General features: G+C 47.6%; 1 protein-coding gene and 1 long non-coding RNA gene across 3 annotated transcripts in view; one reads left to right on the top strand and one right to left on the bottom strand.

Annotated features, from left to right (window-relative positions):
• Positions 1 to 17,261, bottom strand: part of LOC109284846 (uncharacterized) — a 37,722-nt gene that overhangs the window by 2,656 nt on the left and 17,805 nt on the right. Inside the window, exon 2 of the long non-coding RNA XR_002092462.2 lies at positions 15,620 to 15,720. This is a non-coding gene — a long non-coding RNA (uncharacterized LOC109284846). The remainder of the gene's footprint in view (positions 1 to 15,619; positions 15,721 to 17,261) is intronic.
• LOC102577118 (CMRF35-like molecule 7) lies at positions 71 to 11,026 on the top strand. Of its 2 annotated transcripts, none has more exons than XM_019494467.2 (7): positions 71 to 309; positions 1,212 to 1,553; positions 2,987 to 3,122; positions 5,811 to 5,926; positions 6,799 to 6,842; positions 8,906 to 9,061; positions 9,846 to 11,026. In XM_019494467.2, exons 1-7 carry the CDS (start codon positions 270 to 272, stop codon positions 10,005 to 10,007), a joined length of 996 nt encoding a protein of 331 aa, XP_019350012.1. In that variant the 5' UTR covers positions 71 to 269; the 3' UTR covers positions 10,008 to 11,026. The 2 variants fall into 2 exon arrangements, with proteins under 2 accessions (XP_019350012.1, XP_019350011.1); XM_019494466.2 differs by having other exon boundaries at positions 1,197 to 1,553.

The following is a 17,261-nucleotide window of genomic DNA, read 5'->3' as shown; positions in this document are numbered from 1 at the left end:
GCAAAAAATCACCAACCAAGCAAAAATGCACAAAGGTTAAGGCAAAAGCCACTTCCCCTCGTTGCCCAGTGCTCAAGGAAATGACACAACAGAGAGACCAGGACCACATACATCGCACAAACTAGTCAGTGAGCCTCAGCATTGCACAGCAAAGACCTGAAGGAGAGGCAGCGGCTCAGTTCCTCAAAGACAGACAGAATAAAAGATCTTCCTGGGGAGAAAATCCACTGAAATCAGTATCCCTCCGGCCTACGAAGAGAAGCAGAGCAATGAGGATTTTCCTTATCCTGGCGTGGATATCTTTTGCAGGTAAGACCAAAATGTGCTCTGCTTGGACCAAGAGAAACCCAGTTGGTGTTGCCTTTCCCCTGGGCAGAGCCGGCCAAACGGTGCCCTGGGCGAACTTGTATTTTGGTGACCCACCCAGGTCAGGAGGGAGGCTCCAAACTGGTGATTCGTGGCATTTTGCCTGCTTGCTTTGGGCACCTGCTTCCCTCCTATGGAGGGAGACGAGTGGTTTATCCACGACAAAGTTTTTGCAGAGAGCATGGGTGGGTGGCAGACATTACTGCAGGTCGGTGCTTTCCCCTGGTAGGTCCCCACACACTGCTGGATCCAGGAGGGGAGGATGGGAGAGTCCCAGGATCTCTCTCTCACTTGCTCTGTTTTCTTGCACAGCTTTTTTGGCGATGGCCTAGCAGGGTTACAGGGGCCTCCAGCACCTGGTGTTCTGCAAACGCATTTCTTCAGCAGGGCTGCTTGAAAGCCAGGCACCAGCTGGGCGTAACCAGGGGAAAGGACATTTGCTCCCTACAGAAAAGAGTCTGGTCCCTGGGTCAGGAATGGGAAGGGGAAGGAAAAAGTCCACTGGAGGGTGTCTCTGCCCTGGAGCTGGCAGTGCCTGGGGTTGCTGCCATCGCTGCAGCCAGCCTGGGGGCAGTAACCAGGATCCATTGCACCCTCTTTCCCTGCACACACTGAGAGGAGGAGATTATTTGAGGGGTTTTTCCCCCTCCTGCAGAGCTTGCATTGCCCTTTTGGGGATGCTGTGGCTCAGGGAGGCTGGGCAGGAGACCCCAGACCTCTCCGCATTTCCTGCTCCTCTGGACTCGCACGTCAAGGGCTCTGGTGATGCTTCTGTTACCAGGGGGCTGCAGGATTGTATACTTGCTCTGCATGAAAATGACTCCTTGTAGCTCTGTGTCCTCCAGGCAGCGTGGCAGTGACAGGCCCCCGGACGGTGACGGGCCCTGAAGGTGGGTCAGTGTCCGTGACATGCGAGTACGACAAGGGCTATGAGAAGTATGGGAAGTTCTGGTGTAGAGAAGGATCTTCTACCCGCTGTTTCAATGGGAAGCACATCCTGGAGACCAACAGGTCGGAGGCCAAGGTGCGAGAGGGCCGCTTCTCCCTCCAGGACAACCACAGCCTGCGCACGTTCACAGTTACCATGGAGCACCTGACCAAGGCAGATGCTGGCGCCTACCACTGCGGGGTGGTGAGGACTGGATGGTTTGATCTCAGGCACACTGTGAAGGTGATCGTGTCCCCAGGTAACTTCCTACCCTGCTTCCCCAAGTGATGACAAAGGTGTGGATACCTGGCGGCTTGGGATCCTGTGCCCCCCTATAATGCACACAGGGAATCCCCCTCTCATGGGCCGTGGGGCACTGCAGGGGAATGGCCAGGCAGTCTCATGAGTGCTGTGGATGCTTCATGGAGGGGACGAGCCCAGCCACGGGCAGCCCCATCCCGCCAGCATGCCGTCCAGCATCTGGGACTCACTGACTCGTTGCATGCTGTGGTCCCACAGTCTCACTCAGTGTGATGAGGGTGGAGCTGTCATTGCTGCCTGGGGTTTCCCAATGAGGAAGATGGGCTGAGTGGAGAGGTGAAGGAGTTGTCAGGGCTGGTTTTGCGTCTCAGGGCTAAGCACCCTGCTTTCAGGACTGGAGATGCTTGGAGGAGAGAGGCCTGGTAGCTTCGAGGAGAGGCTTAGTGTTGTGTAGGGACTGGTCCCCCCTCTGTGCCCTTCCACGTGGGTTGCAGTGAACTGTGCATACATTGGCCTTGCCCTTTAGCTGCCAAATGAATGATCGATTACACTGTCCTAAAAGAACATCATTGCTGGAAGCGGCACTACCAACAGAGCCGGCATCTTGCAAACCGTTGCATTAGGGCCGCCTACTGCAGATGCTGCCCACAAGGGACAGTAGTACAGGGGCACGGAGGTACCACGGGCAACATCTTTCTTTTCCAGACAGGATGGCTCTGCCTCACTCAGATCCTGATTCAGAGAGTCCCCAATGCACCAGTAACAGACTACACAGCAGGAAGGAAAAAACCTTCTAAAAACCTTGCAGATCCTGGCAATTTTTATCAGCAGAAGCCTCTCTCTTCTTCCCCTGTCACCTTCTCTGGCTAGTCCCCCACAGCAGCAAAGAGGCAAGGGGGAAAAGAGAAGAGCAGGAGAAAAACAGACTGATTATGTTGCTGCAGTTGCAATGGCTGGCTGACATTTTCCACTCTGCTTCTAGGATGCATTGCTTGGGGGTGGGGTGAGGAAGAAATGTAGCTTTAAATCAGCTTTAGTCTTACAGATGTGGGCATTGTCAGTGCCACTTAAAGCAGAGACTGCTCTGGTTTACCGGGACCAGGGACCAGCAGAGGATCCCCATCGCTTTATGAAGTACAGAGGCTCCCCCACCTGCCCCCAGGCACACCTTGGCATACCTCCATGCCAGGCTTTGCAGTGTGGGCTTGGCAGTGTCCGCCTGTGTAGGGGAGCCCTATGCCGTGCCCACACTGGGGGCGTTCTGACAGGTTCTTCTGGCTCATATGTGCCGTGGGAGCAGCATATGGGGGTTCCTGCAGTGGGGAGACGCCTTCCTTTGCATTTGCTGAGGCTGAAACCTCATTGAGCACACAGCAGCATTTTGCACTGGAGAGGTTGAAAGATTTTCTAAATCCCTCTTTTTATCTGCAGTTCTTCCTACCCCTAGCTCAACAACCAGTTCATCATCAGCAATAAAGTCCACAGCTTCTACTTCCTCCAAGGAATCTACTCCTACATGGGAAAGTACTTGGCAGGGCCAATCCACCACCAACTCTGCCACACAGAGGTAAGTGCCAGCAGCACCCCCAGTTCAGGGCTCTATGGGCACTTCTTTCCCTGGAAGCAATGGCTGAGCCTGGGTTTCTGTACCCCAGGCAATGCCTTGACAGGCCAGCATCCTGCTGCCCACCATGCTCAGAGAAAATAATCACAGCACAATTCTGCCTCTCTACATGACAGCTCTGATCTGTAAAACCTCATCATGACGACCTGCTATGCTCTCTGTCAGATCTCAGCTACCTCCACTGCATTCCTTGAAAAATAAGCTATAGCTAGGATGTGGTTCTGGAGGAGCTAAATCCCAGGGAAGAGTCATTGCACCTGGAACAAGTTATTTCTCACTGTAACAGCGATCTCTGTCCCTTCCCAGGAGCTCAGTGGGATTGCTTACATGCTCCAAGGTGTGTGTTTAGTTCAGCTAGGACTTGTATTGCTGCAACCCACATGACTGCAGAAAAAACAAGTGACTGAACCTAGCCACAAGTTTCATTCTTCCTCATTCCTTTCGCAGCCCTACTGTCCATTTTCTCTACTTGTTGCACCACAACTAAAGACACCAGCATGCATTCATGCAAATGACTTGCTCCACATGACTGTTCTTATGGACATCTATAATCTCATCTATGCTAACCATTGCCAACATGGAGGGGAAGACTAACTGGTGCAGAATAAGCTGAGAGTAGAGGCAGGCTGCAATATTTAGACGCTCTATATGTAAAACTTAAGTAATATAGAAAGCATGTTACCTTTTCTACAATGGTTTTACGTGCTGTCTGAGCTTTGCGGGGCTTGAAAGAGGAAAGAAGACCAGCTGGTTTAATTTTTCCTTCCAGTCAGTTAGACTGTGGCCCATGCAGTAGTTCGCACATGTGACTAAGGGCCCCTCCACACATTATATGTATGCCACAATTAAGGTGCTAATTGCAGCACCAATGGATAGGATGTTACTTGTACACCCAATTTAAGGTGTCTTAAATGGCAACCAGCCATAAAAATGTTCCATAAATAATGCGGAACAGTTTTACAGCTGGTTTGGGCAGCACCTTAAACTGGACATATGGCATGTCCAGGGCTGGTGCCAGCAATCAGCTGATTATCAGTTCCTACCACGCTGGGGTCTGCAAATAGCCTTGGCCCAATCCCAGGGCTGGAGCTAACAATCAGCTGATCCCAGGCTCTGTGGGCTCCCAGGACTGACACGAGGTTCCCCCTGATCTGGGGTCTGATCCGGGATCTCAAAGTCATGCCTCCTGCCATGTATATGTGGCACATGCATGTGTGGCATGGCAGAAGGCATGGTGGTTGGGATTCGGGATCAGATCCCATCGCACCTTTAAGTGAAGGTGTGTCGGGGCCAAAGAATTTCAGCACCCTGAACAAGAGGGTTGCAAGCAGAATCCTTATTTGTCTAGACTGCCTTTAGATCAGTTCACAGAAACTTCTCCCTTGGTCTCAAATTCTTGTGAAATTTTATGTGTCTACATTTTGGACCTGATTTGGCCACTGCTGCTCCTTTAACTCCAGGAAGGTTTTTATTGTCTATAATTCAAGTCTGCTATAACTCCAGGGTCAGTTGTCTTATATAGAAAGGTAGGCATCTGCCTAAACGTTTGCATGACTAGAACCTGCATTTCCAAAGCATTAGCAAAAAATAGCCACAAGTAGATAACAGTGCATTCCAACTGGCCTCAGCATAGCGACGGCTGATCGCTGCTGATCTAAAGAGCATAAAAGACCAAAGCAAACCAGGCAAATTTCCTGGGTGGTTATGAGCCAATATAATACTGCACATGAAAAATGATATAAGTTACATGAACTGATTGTATCAGAAGGAGGTGGGTCATGATGCAAATCCTGCCCTAGCATTTCCTTGACTGTCCTCCCTCCCTCCAGATCAGCTATGAAATTTTGGGCCGCTGGAATGGAGGGAGGCAGCTGAGTGTCGCCAAACCACCCAAGACAAACCAGACAACGCCTTAAGGTCTCTACAGCCTGCTAAGACCACACAGGAAAGAAAATGTGAACTGCCTCATAATAAAAGTGCAGGTCCAGGGAGCATGGGTTACAGTAAATGCGGAGATCAGTATCTCAATAGTGATATCAAACAGCAATATTCAGCAAAGGTGTCACCGGGTGTTACCCTGTGACACATATTGCTGTTAGATGTGCAAACATGATTCACAAGACGCACCAAGAGATTTCAGATAGGAATCCATAGTCTTCTGACTTGTGGTCTTTCTGAGTTCTTTGCATCAGACAAACCACTGTATTTTTCTGTAGTCAAGAAAAAAGAGTGAAAACTAAAAGCTGTTATTTTCTGAGTGTTGCTTCAAGTCTAAAATGGATGAGAACCACCGATCTGCTTTTCTCCTTCACTTCACGATGCTAGATCAATTGTGGTCTTGCTCCCCCATGCCCTCCTCTGGCTGTAGCACCTCAGTTTATGATTATGTGGCACCATGTGATGGACCATACCTGCAAGACCTTTGCTCTGCAGATTGGATCATGCAGCAGGTTACTTGGATTCGCAATGTGATGCATGTGCCAAACTCATTTTTACAGGTGACCTCAACCAGACTAAATTTGGACTAGTACATCCTGCTGTCCCCCCTGTGCCTGTTGCCCTACAGTCACTGCTTGTTGAATCGGTGATTGTAGGAAAGGGTATTCAAAGAGAATCTCTCCTTTCTTCCAGTTTTGCTTCCGATCAGAAAATAATCTTCTATGTCCTGACACCCTGCATCGCGCTGGTCCTCATTTTGTTCTTAGTCGCTACTCTGATGTTGGTCAGAGCATCCAGAAAGAAGAAAAGTGAGTGAAACCATGTCTGCAGGGGAGATACTGGCTTCTGGATCTTGTATCCATGTCTGTTGCTGCAGCTCTAACTGCCTTTCACACTTCCCTGACCTCCAAAATCCAGATCTCCACTAAGTCACATCTCTGCACCTGGCTGACAGCATCTGTAGAAAGAGCTTTTATGCAATACGGGAGACACATGTGCAACACTGTCCAAAGGTGTGCACATATTTCCTTTAATCACATTTGTTTTCAGCTGCTTGTGCGAGCTGGTCTCTAGGGGAGTGTGTTCATGTTCCATACGCCTTGCTCCATCTAGAGCCCACTCCTATGATACTACTGCCTGTGAAGTCAGGTGCTCCTTATGGCTGGTTAGAGTCTGCTCCTAAATTTTTTACCTTCCAGCAATTCCTTTCTTTTTATTCAAAGAGTCCCTGCACCGGAGTGTGGCTTCAGAGCCTTGTAGAATAGAATAAGCCTGTGTAATGTAACAGTGCATTTTCATGGGGGAAGGATTTTGCTGGCACAAAAAGGTCATTTAAAATGAAATTTCCTGTTGATTGGATTTATACGGACATTGTAGAGTCATCCAAGCTTGGTTCAGTTCCATTGGCTACATCTTCACTGACTAATGAAGGTATTGAGATGAATTCAAAGGGAAATGCCTGGGAAGGACTGGGCAGTTAACAATCAGCAGAAGGCTAGATCCGGATTGGTACTAGTATTTTGGTTTCCATGAATTGGGTTTGCGTTTCTTCTGAAAGGCAGGTAGAGCTCAGCCCTATGATTCGGACCTCTGTACTTACTACCGCAACATTTGTCTTCCTGCTTGCAGCTATGACTTTGTTTTAATTGTGCCTATTTTTCATTTCATTCAACTCTTCCAGGAGCTTCTGTGCAGCAGGACAAGAAAATCAACCTAGCAAATATGGTGAGGCACGGTATAGTCCATCCTTGTACCATCCACTGGTAATAGGGGGGACCTAATGTCACAGATTGAACTGGACAAATAACGCAGTGAATGGTCTTTCAGTCTCAAATTCCTACATGCACTTGCTCCAACCATGGTCCTGTCCCTTTAGTGTTTGCTTTTTGCAGATATGCCGCAGCACAAGCTTACTAGCAGGAACGTTCAAGTGAACCAGGAGTTTTAAGTGAATATTGCAGAATATTCACAAAAAGCAAATGTTGACTTCTCAATGTAGAGTATTCTTCCCAAGAAACACTTCTTAGGGTTGGGCTCATCCAATCAGGGTGTAGAAACATATCACATGATCCACTTGGTCAATCAAAAGAGCTCAGATCAGAACTTGGAACAAATTGTTCATGGATAAGCAAGAGTCAGGTACCAAAACTCCTCATGAGCTACTTACTAATGGTTTTATTTTTATTTTTTTCAAAACTGATCTATTCAGAAAAGGGGTGTCAAGGTAATCAGATAAGTGGCTCAGGTGGAGTTTTTACACCCTACTCTAGTTACAGGTTTGTTTGCCCCCTGCCATGATCCTGCAACAACAGTGGACGTGAAATATTGCAGTGAGATACTCTGGTGAGATAGGGAAGGCATCTGCTGTTGTGCTGACCAAGGTAGAATTCCTCGGATTCACTTCCCTGATGTTTGTGAGCAAGATCCACACTAAAGTGATCTACAGTCACCATTGTAGTGTCTTTGCTTTAGGAAAGTGGTGTGTCAGACACCTTCCTAAAGAACTTGTTCCAGGGGGTCCGTTTACAGGCACCAACAGGGGCTCTTTTTGTGAGAGATGTCACAAGGATTGGTGTTCAAGAGGGAATATCTTCAGGTCGACTGACTTAAGATTCAAACTTTATTCAGCTGCATTAGAGCAGTCTCACCTCCAGGAAGCAGAAATGGGGAAGCTCTACATCCACTCAGGAAACAAATGGGCTTTGCAGAGAGCCATTGGTGACAGGAACTGCAAAACGCAGACAAAAAGCATGTTACGTTATTGTGAAGTAGCGACCGGCACACACAGTGATTGTGCGACTGGTCGTGTGCCTGCAGGCTGCTACCTGGTTAGTTAGCAGTTATGGATCCTGTTAGCAGATATGGATCCTAAACATTAGTTAGAATCCAACATCTGCTTAGTTAGCAGATATGGATCCTAACTACTTCCAGTTTAATAATTTCCTATGTGACACATCAAGAGTTTTCCTGAAGGCCAGATAGATTAGACCCAGATGAGAGCTGTAACCCTTTATCCTGTTTTATCACTGCTGCAGTGTGGTTGGGGCTTATCTGTGCGTCTTTCTGCTGTAGTTAACAAGAAATAGGGTACTTGGAAAATGCAAACAGCTTGAGCTCCGTTCTTCACGCCACTGAATTTTCCAAACTGCAGAATGGGTGTAACTTTCTGTCTCATTTGCATGAGCATTTATAGCAATTGTGTGTGCAAACAGGCACGCGCACATGCAAACGTCTGTCCCATGATATGTGTGAGCAAGCATGGTACTGCAAGCAGAAATTCAGGCCAGAATCTCATGTGCTACCATTTATCAGTTCCTACAAGTGGAGGGATTTTTTTTTTCCGAGGGAACTAATATTTTCCGAGGGAACTAACTACTGAAAATCAAGACTGCCCGGCAAGCCAATCAAAACACAGTGATCAGCAGACAGCCAGAAATACCCATTCCCTATAGGAAGACCACATTTGTTTCAGCTAGGTGGATACAACTGCATGCATTTCTCCGAAGTCCTCCTTACACTTGACCCTACCTGAAGGTTTCTTGTACCCATGTCTCCAGTCGTTCACAGGGTGTCGCTCCAAAGAACAGCCCATAGTACACTATAATATAAACACTCCTGTCTTTCTCTGGGTCATCTTCAGTTGTGAATCACACTCATTAGGGGGACTGTCTCATGAGAAAAGCCCCTTATTTCCAGCTCCACAACCATCCCAAGAGCATCCCTTTCAGCCTGAGTGAGATGGATCCCATTGTCTACCTGGTGCTGAGCTCATCTCATCCTTGTTTCAGGCAGCCGAGAACAGCCCAGCAGATCTCAGCACAGAGTATGAATCTGTGCATCCTCACATCACCACTAACCAGACAGGACTCTACAGCAATGTCGGGACCCCTCTTACCTCACTGAACCCTGACACCAGCTACCAGGAAATCCCATCCCATCATCAGGTAGGAAAAAAGCACAGCAAAATGCTCAGGGTTGCAGCTGTTTTGTGGATGTGCACTTAGAGCTAAACTCTGAAAAAAGTGGAGAACTCACTTCCCTCCTGCCCTGTCCTCTTGACTTAAAATAAAGCACTTGCCTCATTTAAACCTGAACTCAAATATAAAATCATTCCTCCAACCTTTGCTTCTGTGCAGTCCCTTGCAATCAAGTGGAGCTGTCTGCAGGGTAATGACTGCAGGCAAGACCATGGTGCAGGACGCAGTCTTGTACTGGTTATGGGGTAGGCTAGATGCATAAATGAGTGTTTCTTACAGGATTCACCCTTGCCCCTCTGCTTTCAGTTTAAAGATCCAGAAAGCATAAACCCGCCACTCTGCTCAGCTACTCAGACTAATGCAGCAGTGCCCAGCAATATAAAGCACCATAGCAGCATGGAAAGTAGGGCTAGAAGGGATTTCAAGGGTCATCTCATCCAATCCCCCCAAGACAGGCAAGAGCATCCCTATCCAAATCCATTGTCTAACCTATTGGCAACACCACACAGTCAACTACAGACACAACCATAAAGCAGAATGCCCTAACCTGCCACAGGTAAAGCTGGGGGGGCAATGGCTGCCAATTTTTTAGATGTTTCAGGGATCCGTACCTTCTCAACAGATCCCCCCGCACAGTCACCCAGTTAAAGGCCCTGCATCTTGCAGGGCCGAAGCTGCTCAATGGCAGACCCCAGGAATCCACTTGCTTATCCTCCTTGACCAATGATATATTCTTTATTGACTTTTGCAGGATTCAGAAAATAGAGAAGAGATTTTTTATGCCACCATGCAAGCATCCAGTCCAGAGCAGCAGGCCATCTACTGCAACATGGAGCCATTCCCCAAAGCAACCCACCCAGACAGTCCCCCTGGGGAACTCCTGTATGCTGTTGTGAATAAGAAGAAAAAATAAGCTTGGGCCGGGAGACAGTGGGTTTGCAGAGTCCCCTGCTTTGTTTCTACCTGGGAAACTTCACAGGAACAAATTCGAGAAGCAATTCTGACCTGGACCAATATCAGCAACCACTGTAGGAAGACTGCCTATGGACTCTGGCAGTTGAGTCTCCATGGGTTTGTAAGCTGGACAAGCAGCTGGCTGGAGCAAAACAGCTGAAATTATGTGTTAAGGGGTTTCAAACTGGCAACTACCAAGATTACAGACAACAAAATTACACAAGAGGATATTCAGGAGGACAAGGAGCTTGTGCCAGTATACAAAATGGGAGCTAAGAGCAAGGGGACACTGAAATGGTATTTGCATTTGGCAGTCCACTGGAAACTCCAGGTTCGATCATTTCATAGAATATGGACAATGGGACCTGCAGCTAGGACATCATGGCTTATGTTTTTTACCAAATTTCTAGCTGTATTTTTTTCTGGTCCAAGGAAAGGGAAGTTTGCTGTTGCAGACCGGAAAAGACCCAAGAGGTGGCCGTCACAGTCACTGCTTTCTCCTGATAGACAGAGTGACATCTTCCCAGCCCTAATCCCACAAGCAAAACTACATCCTGCAGAGTTCTGAGGCGACAACTATCGTGCCAGTACATCTAGGGATTTGAGAGGTCTGATAATAAATGTTTTGGGTGATGAATGAAAGGAACTGAGGGTGGAGTGTCTTCCACCTCCAGGAACAGTATGCTCGTCCCCACCTCTGAGATAAAGGACAGAAGAAATGGATGCAGGTATCAGGGATGTGGAAAAGAAAGACAGCTCGTATTCCCCGATTACCCTTGTGATTAAATCCTCCATGATCTGGAATCAAATCAAGTCATTTACATCATAGTTTCCATGGAACTAAACCTGTAACTAGTTGGACACAAGTGCTCATCTTCCAAGGAGAGAGAAAAAAAAGTGCTTGGGGAAATGGGACTTTATGGTGTATTTGTGTTTGTCAGTAAGGCAAGAATTAATAAGATTTCCTATTTTAAACACTGTTTTTGTCCGTGTATAACTTTGCCAAGCTTTATCCATTTGGTCTGAAATCTTCCTTCTGGCTCTCTAATTCAGACTGATTTATTTTTGAAGATTTCTTACAAAACAGTCCAGCTGCTATCAAAGTGAAGCAGAAGGGACATATCCTCTTCTTCCGTGCTTAAAAATCTGAGTATTTTTTGTTCAGAATAGAGAAAACAAAAAGCTGGGAGAAGTCTTCTTGATCACTGAGTCCAATCCCTATTCCTGTGGACTGCCATACGGTATGCCACTCAACCCTTTTCAATAACTTACAAATCTCCATCATAAAAACCAGTCCGCTTTCTTGCCCTCACTACCTGCTTTAAAGGCAGTTTCCGAACCTAATTACTCTGGAGATTAGAAACTTTTTCTAATTTCCAACCAAAATGGATTCCTGCCCAGTTGAGACATATTTGTTCTTGTGACAGACATTGGCCTTTCATTTAAACAGCTCTTCTCCCTCCCTGGTTTTTCCCCTCCTGATATATTTGGCAGTGGTGTCCCCCTTCATTCTTAAATAAGATACACTCTCCATTCCCCTGATCATTCAAGCAGCCCTTCACTAGATCCATCCAGGCTGAATTCATTTTTCCTGAACATAGAGGACCAGAGCTGGACATAGTATCTGTAGATAAGGTCTCTCCGATGCCAGGTACAATGACATTAATACGTCCATATGTCCATGGGAAATGATTCACCAGAACTCTACTAGGATCACATTTGCCTTTTCAAAGTTACAACTCATTAGTCATTATCTCATAATCAAAAAAATACACCCAGGTTTTTCTCATCCTGGGTCACTTACACCTTGCCCCATTAAATGAAGTCAACCTGTCCCTACCTTCTACTGTTACCTTTGATCCCATTTCCATGACTCCAATCATCAAGGTTCTCCAGTTCTTCCAAGCCCGCCAGCTGTCAGGGAGATGGGTGCAGGGGCTTCTGGGTCCTGGGGCCTTGCACCTCTAGCTGCTGACAGGCAAAACTTGAGTCATGGGTGCTTGTGCAACTGTGTCTTGGGGCATGGGGTGGAGGGGAAACTACTGCAGGCCTGGCTGCTAGGCTACTGTGTTACCAATCAATCATGATTCACTCATGGACCAGCTCCATACACAGTAGCTAGCTAATGTAATGAGTTAATGAGCAAAGATTAACACTTACAAAACCACAGACCAAGGAGAGGAAATAATGAATACAGACAATCAACTGCCCCAAGACAGAGACAGTCACTTGCACAAGCACCGATGTCATGAGTTTTCTCTGTCAGCAGCTAGAGGTGCAGGGCTCCAGAACCCCCCTGCACTGATCTCCTTGAGAGCTAGCAGGCTTTGTGGCCACATCAAGGGCTAGCAGCCAGGCCTGCAGCTGTCACCCTGCTGCACTTTAACGCCCACAGTATCACCCATGTCACGAGTTTTGCTTGTCTGCAGATTGAGGTACAGTTTCCCCCAAATCCCTGCACCTATCTCCTTGACAGCTGGCAGGCTTTGTGGCCTCCACAGGGGCTAGCATCCCTGCAGTTTTCACCCCTCTGCACCTTAACACACAAAGAGTCATCTAGGTCATAAGTTTTGCTTGTCAGCAGCTTGAGGTGCAGTTTCCCCCAACCCCCCAAATCTATCTCCTTGAAACTTGGCAGGCTTTGTGGCCTCACCAGGGGCCACCACCCCTGAAGTTTTGACCCCGCTGTGGCTTAACACATACACGTGACATGAGTTTTGCTTTAAAAATTTAGGTGTGCAGTTTCCCCCAAGCCCCTGTACCTATCTCCTTGAATTTTGGCAGACATCATGCTCTCAGCAGAGGCTACCAATCCTGCAAGTTTCATCCAAATCAGACAAAAAAATAACAAAGTTATTGATATTTCATTGATTCACCATTATACCCTATGGCTGAATCACTGAATCGGCTCCAAACCTTCAAAGCCGATTCGGCCGAATCAAAGTGGGAAACCGATTCGGAGCTCCGAATCAAATTGCTGGCATCCAAATTGGCCGAATCCGAACCTGAATCAAATAGTTCCCTATTCCCACCGGCCTACTTATTACCTTGTCACATTGGCGACTCACGTTCATTTTTGCATCGACTATGACTCCGAGATCCCTTTCCACTGCTGTGCTACATGGAATGGTACGTCCGGGTCTATAGGTGTATTGGTGATATTTCTCCCCAAGTGCAGAGTTTGGCACTTATCTTTGTTAAATTGCATCCTGTTCTGACCTGCCCACTTCCCCAGTCTATCCAAATCCACCTGAATTCGCCCCCTATCCTCTAGTGTGTTTACTATATCACATAGTTTGGTGCCATCTGCGAATTTGGACAGAGTGCTTTCTACACCCTCATCCAGATCGCTGATGAAGATGTTGAACAGTACTGGTCCAAGGACCAAGCCTGGGGGAACACCACTGCCCACATCTCTCCAGGTAGAAATGAACCCATCCACCACCACTCTGAGTGCATCCCATAAGCCAGTTTTCCACCCACCTGACTGTGAAAAAGTCCATGTCACAGCTACTCAGTTTGCTTGTGAGAATTGGGTGTGACACTTTGTTAAAAGCCTTTTTAAAATCCAAGTAAATAACATCTACCTCTACTCCTGCATCTAAGCACTTTGTGACTTTGTCATAAAAAGAGACCAGGTTAGTCAGGCAGGATCCACCTGCTATAAACCCATGCTGGTTGCCCCTTAACATTGTATCGCCCATTGGCCCCCCACAAATGTCATCCTTTATGATTTTTTCTAAAGTCTTGCCAAGAATAGAGGTGAGGCTAACCAACCTATAATTACCCAGGTCCTCCTTCCTCCCCTTCCTGAAAATAGGGACCACATTGGCCCTTTTCCCGTCATCTGGGACCTGCCCTGAGCGCCACGAGCTCTCAAACAGTTGCACCAGTGGTTTCATTATGACTCCGGCTAATTCCTTTATTATCCTTGGGTGAAGATCATCGGGGCCTGCTGACTTAAATACGTCCAACCCCTCCAAGTGCCCCTTCACTAGGTCAGCGGTAACCGTTGGTGGATTGGTATCTCTCTCACGCCAGACTAAAGTCTCATTGGGAGGTGTGTTTTTATCCATGTCCAGGAACAGAGATGCAAAGAAAACGTTTAAATGCTCAGCTTTGTCCATCCTATCTGTTACGAGTTGCCCTAGTCCAGGCTTGTCCAACGTACGGCCCGTGGGCCGCCATGCAAACCTCCAAGCTGTTTTCTGAGGCCCAAGGTGCTGCGATGGGACACGAAAGTAAACACTGTACTTTCGTTTCGGGGGGCTGATGTCAAACCGCTTCCTTTGAGCTCTTTGAATATGGCTCGCCGGCACACTGGGTGATAAAAAGTTCATGATCCAGCGCCACGTTCAAAAAGGTTGGACACCCCTGCCCTAGTCCATCAGGTAGCAGCCCTATGCTACCCTGCACCTTCTTCTTGCTCCCTATGTACTTAAAGAAGGACTTTTTGTTACCCTTAATCTTTGTTGCCAGCCTGATTTCTGTTTCTGCTTTGGCCGTCCTCACTGCTTCCCTGCAAGTGTGAGCCAAGCAGGTATACTCCTCCTTGGTGGCTGCCCCCTGCTTCCACCACCTGTAAGCCTCTCTTTTCCCCTCTGGCTCTCCTGGATTTCCCTGCTCGGCCAAGAGGGTTTCTTGGCTCTTTTGCCTCCCTTTATGTGTGCTGGGATGGTACCCCTTTGTGCCTGCAGGATCAGTCCCTTGAGGAACTCCCACCCTTCCTGGACTCCCAACTCACCGATGCTATTACCCCTCAGTCCCACTCTAACTACTCTCCTGAGCTCGTTGAGGTTGGCCTTCCAGAAGTCTAGCACTTCTGCCCTACTAGTTATCTTTCCCACCTTACGTCGGATAGTGAATCCTATCACCAGGTGGTCACTATCTCCTAGGTTGCCCTGTACCTACAGATCCCCCACCAACTCCTCCCCTGTGGCCAGCACCAAGTCAAGTAAGGCATTTCCTCTAGTGAGACTGCATACCTCCTGTGTTAGGTGCAGGTCCTGTATGCTGCTTAGGAACCTGCGTGAATGGGCAAACCTGGCTGACTGCTCCTCCCAGCAGATGTCCAGGTAATTTAAGTCACCCATGACAACCAGGTCCTTTGAGCGTACTGCCCTGGAGAGCTGTCTCGAGAATTCAAGGTCTAACTCTTCCCCCTGGTGTGGGGGTCTGTAGTAGACCCCCACTACCAAGTCCCTAGCACCCCTACCCCCTTGTAATCTGACCCACAGGACTTCAGTCTGCCCTTCTTCTGTCTCCATCTTTATTATGAAAGATGTATAATGCTCCTTAACATATAGAGCAACCTTCCCCGCTCCCTTTTTTCCCCAATCTGTCCTGCCTGTATAGCCTGTAGCCCTCAATGCCCACTGCCCAATCATGGGTAGGGTCCCACCAGGTTTCTGTTAGCCCAACCAGGTCAAAATTATTGTCTGCAAGCAGGATTGCAAGTTCCTCCTGCTTATTCCCCATATTCCTAGCATTGGTATAAAGACACTTAAGTCATCCAATAGGTGCCCCTAGTACTCCCCTATCATGATGCTTAGTGGGCCTCTTAGTACTTACCTGGTCTATTCCAGCATTCAGTTCATGGCTTGTCCTTCCTGGTTTCACCCTATCTTCAACATCCTTGTCCCCCAATAAAGCTAGTTTAAAGCTCTGCCAACCTGTAAGGGAACAAAAGCAACCGTGAAGAGACTCGAGCCCTTAGTTTGTGGATCCAAAGTCAGATGCTTTATCCATTAGACCACATGGACATGTGCTTCAGGAGGCACCTGTGGAATAGGACAACACTACAGGCTCTTCCCAGCCCTCTTCATTCAGCGCCACCTCTTTCCACCACCTCCAGGGCAGAAAGATACCTGGGTTTGAGGGGAGCTGCCCAGCCACTCCCTGGGCTGGACTTTCCCAGGTTCCCAAACTAGGGTTGTCATCCCTCCAGGATTGCCCTGGCATCTCCAGGAATTACCTATAATTTCTAGGAGATGGCTAAGAGTCAACCAGGAGATAAATGATAGTGCATTCATTAAAATAAATATTAAATGTTGAATCCAATTTATACAGTAGTCCAGTGGGTTTTTTAAATGTAATAGTAATGTGCACTTGCTTTCCGGAGTACAGCGTAGTGGATCTAGGGCTGGCCCACAATTTTTAGGGGCGCCCTGCAAGAAATAGTTTTGGGCCTCCTGCCCTGAAGAACCCAGCGGTGGAGGGGCGGGGGGGGGGGTGGTGAGCAGCTGGATGTAGGGGGCCCCTTAGCTGCAGAGCCCCTTGCAGCCACTGGTTTCACAGGATAGGACGGGCTGGCCCTGAGTAGATTAGTCATTAATGTCATTACATTATATGCTGAAACTCCTGAAATAGGTTCAACCAGAGTTGGCAACCCTACCCCAAACTGAGTTTTGAATCTTGAATGCCCTACTGGGGATAATCCTGGACTACAAGTATGGTGTCCTGATGGACAAAACATCAGGACACCATACAAAATTGCTGGTATTTCCTAGTAGGGTGTCCCTGCTGGGACAACCTTCTTCAACCGTTCAGGCAGAGCTCCACGTAGCACACTCAGGCGGTAAGTGCCCTTCAAACTGACGGTTACAGATCTTTACAAAAAAGACTTGACATTTGGCAGACTGTGGCCTTCAAACCAAGGATTTGCTTTTTGCTGCTCCTGGGAAAGTCTGACCACAGTCATACAGGGTATAAACCTACAAAAAAAATTGTGCTTCAGCACTTTCAGGAGACACTTCTCGGAGCTGCACAAGCCACTTTCACTCTGGCCTTTCCAAACCTTTGCCAGTTTAACTTTATAATGGTCTTCTAAAGAAATGTCCTAGGTGCAGTGTATTATGGAAGCAGGGCCCTGCAACTGCCACCTGTCCCTCACCCTGCAGGACATTTTCATGTATATTTATGCTCCGTACACAAATTAGTTTAAGCCTCTTCCTGCTCTCACAAGGAATCTGTAAATACCCCAAAGAGCAGCTTAGAGGAAGTTATACTGTGCTGGCACCCGTCATTTATACACCAGAACTAGCAACTGCCATGCTTGGAAACATTCGCTGAAATTCAGAATGATTCAAAAGTAAGAAAGCAAAATATCTTTTCACCAGCAGGGACGGTGTGACACTCGGATGTGCTGATTTCTGGTTATAACCGATAGATAGAAAACCATGTGAGGTTTCTGTTAAGGTTTTGCACCAGAAAA

This window comes from Alligator mississippiensis, chromosome 8 (genome assembly GCF_030867095.1).
Source record: "Alligator mississippiensis isolate rAllMis1 chromosome 8, rAllMis1, whole genome shotgun sequence".
Classification (NCBI taxonomy): domain Eukaryota; kingdom Metazoa; phylum Chordata; order Crocodylia; family Alligatoridae; genus Alligator; species Alligator mississippiensis.
Note: the sequence above shows the minus strand (reverse complement) of the source record. Positions and strands in the feature narration are given on the sequence as shown.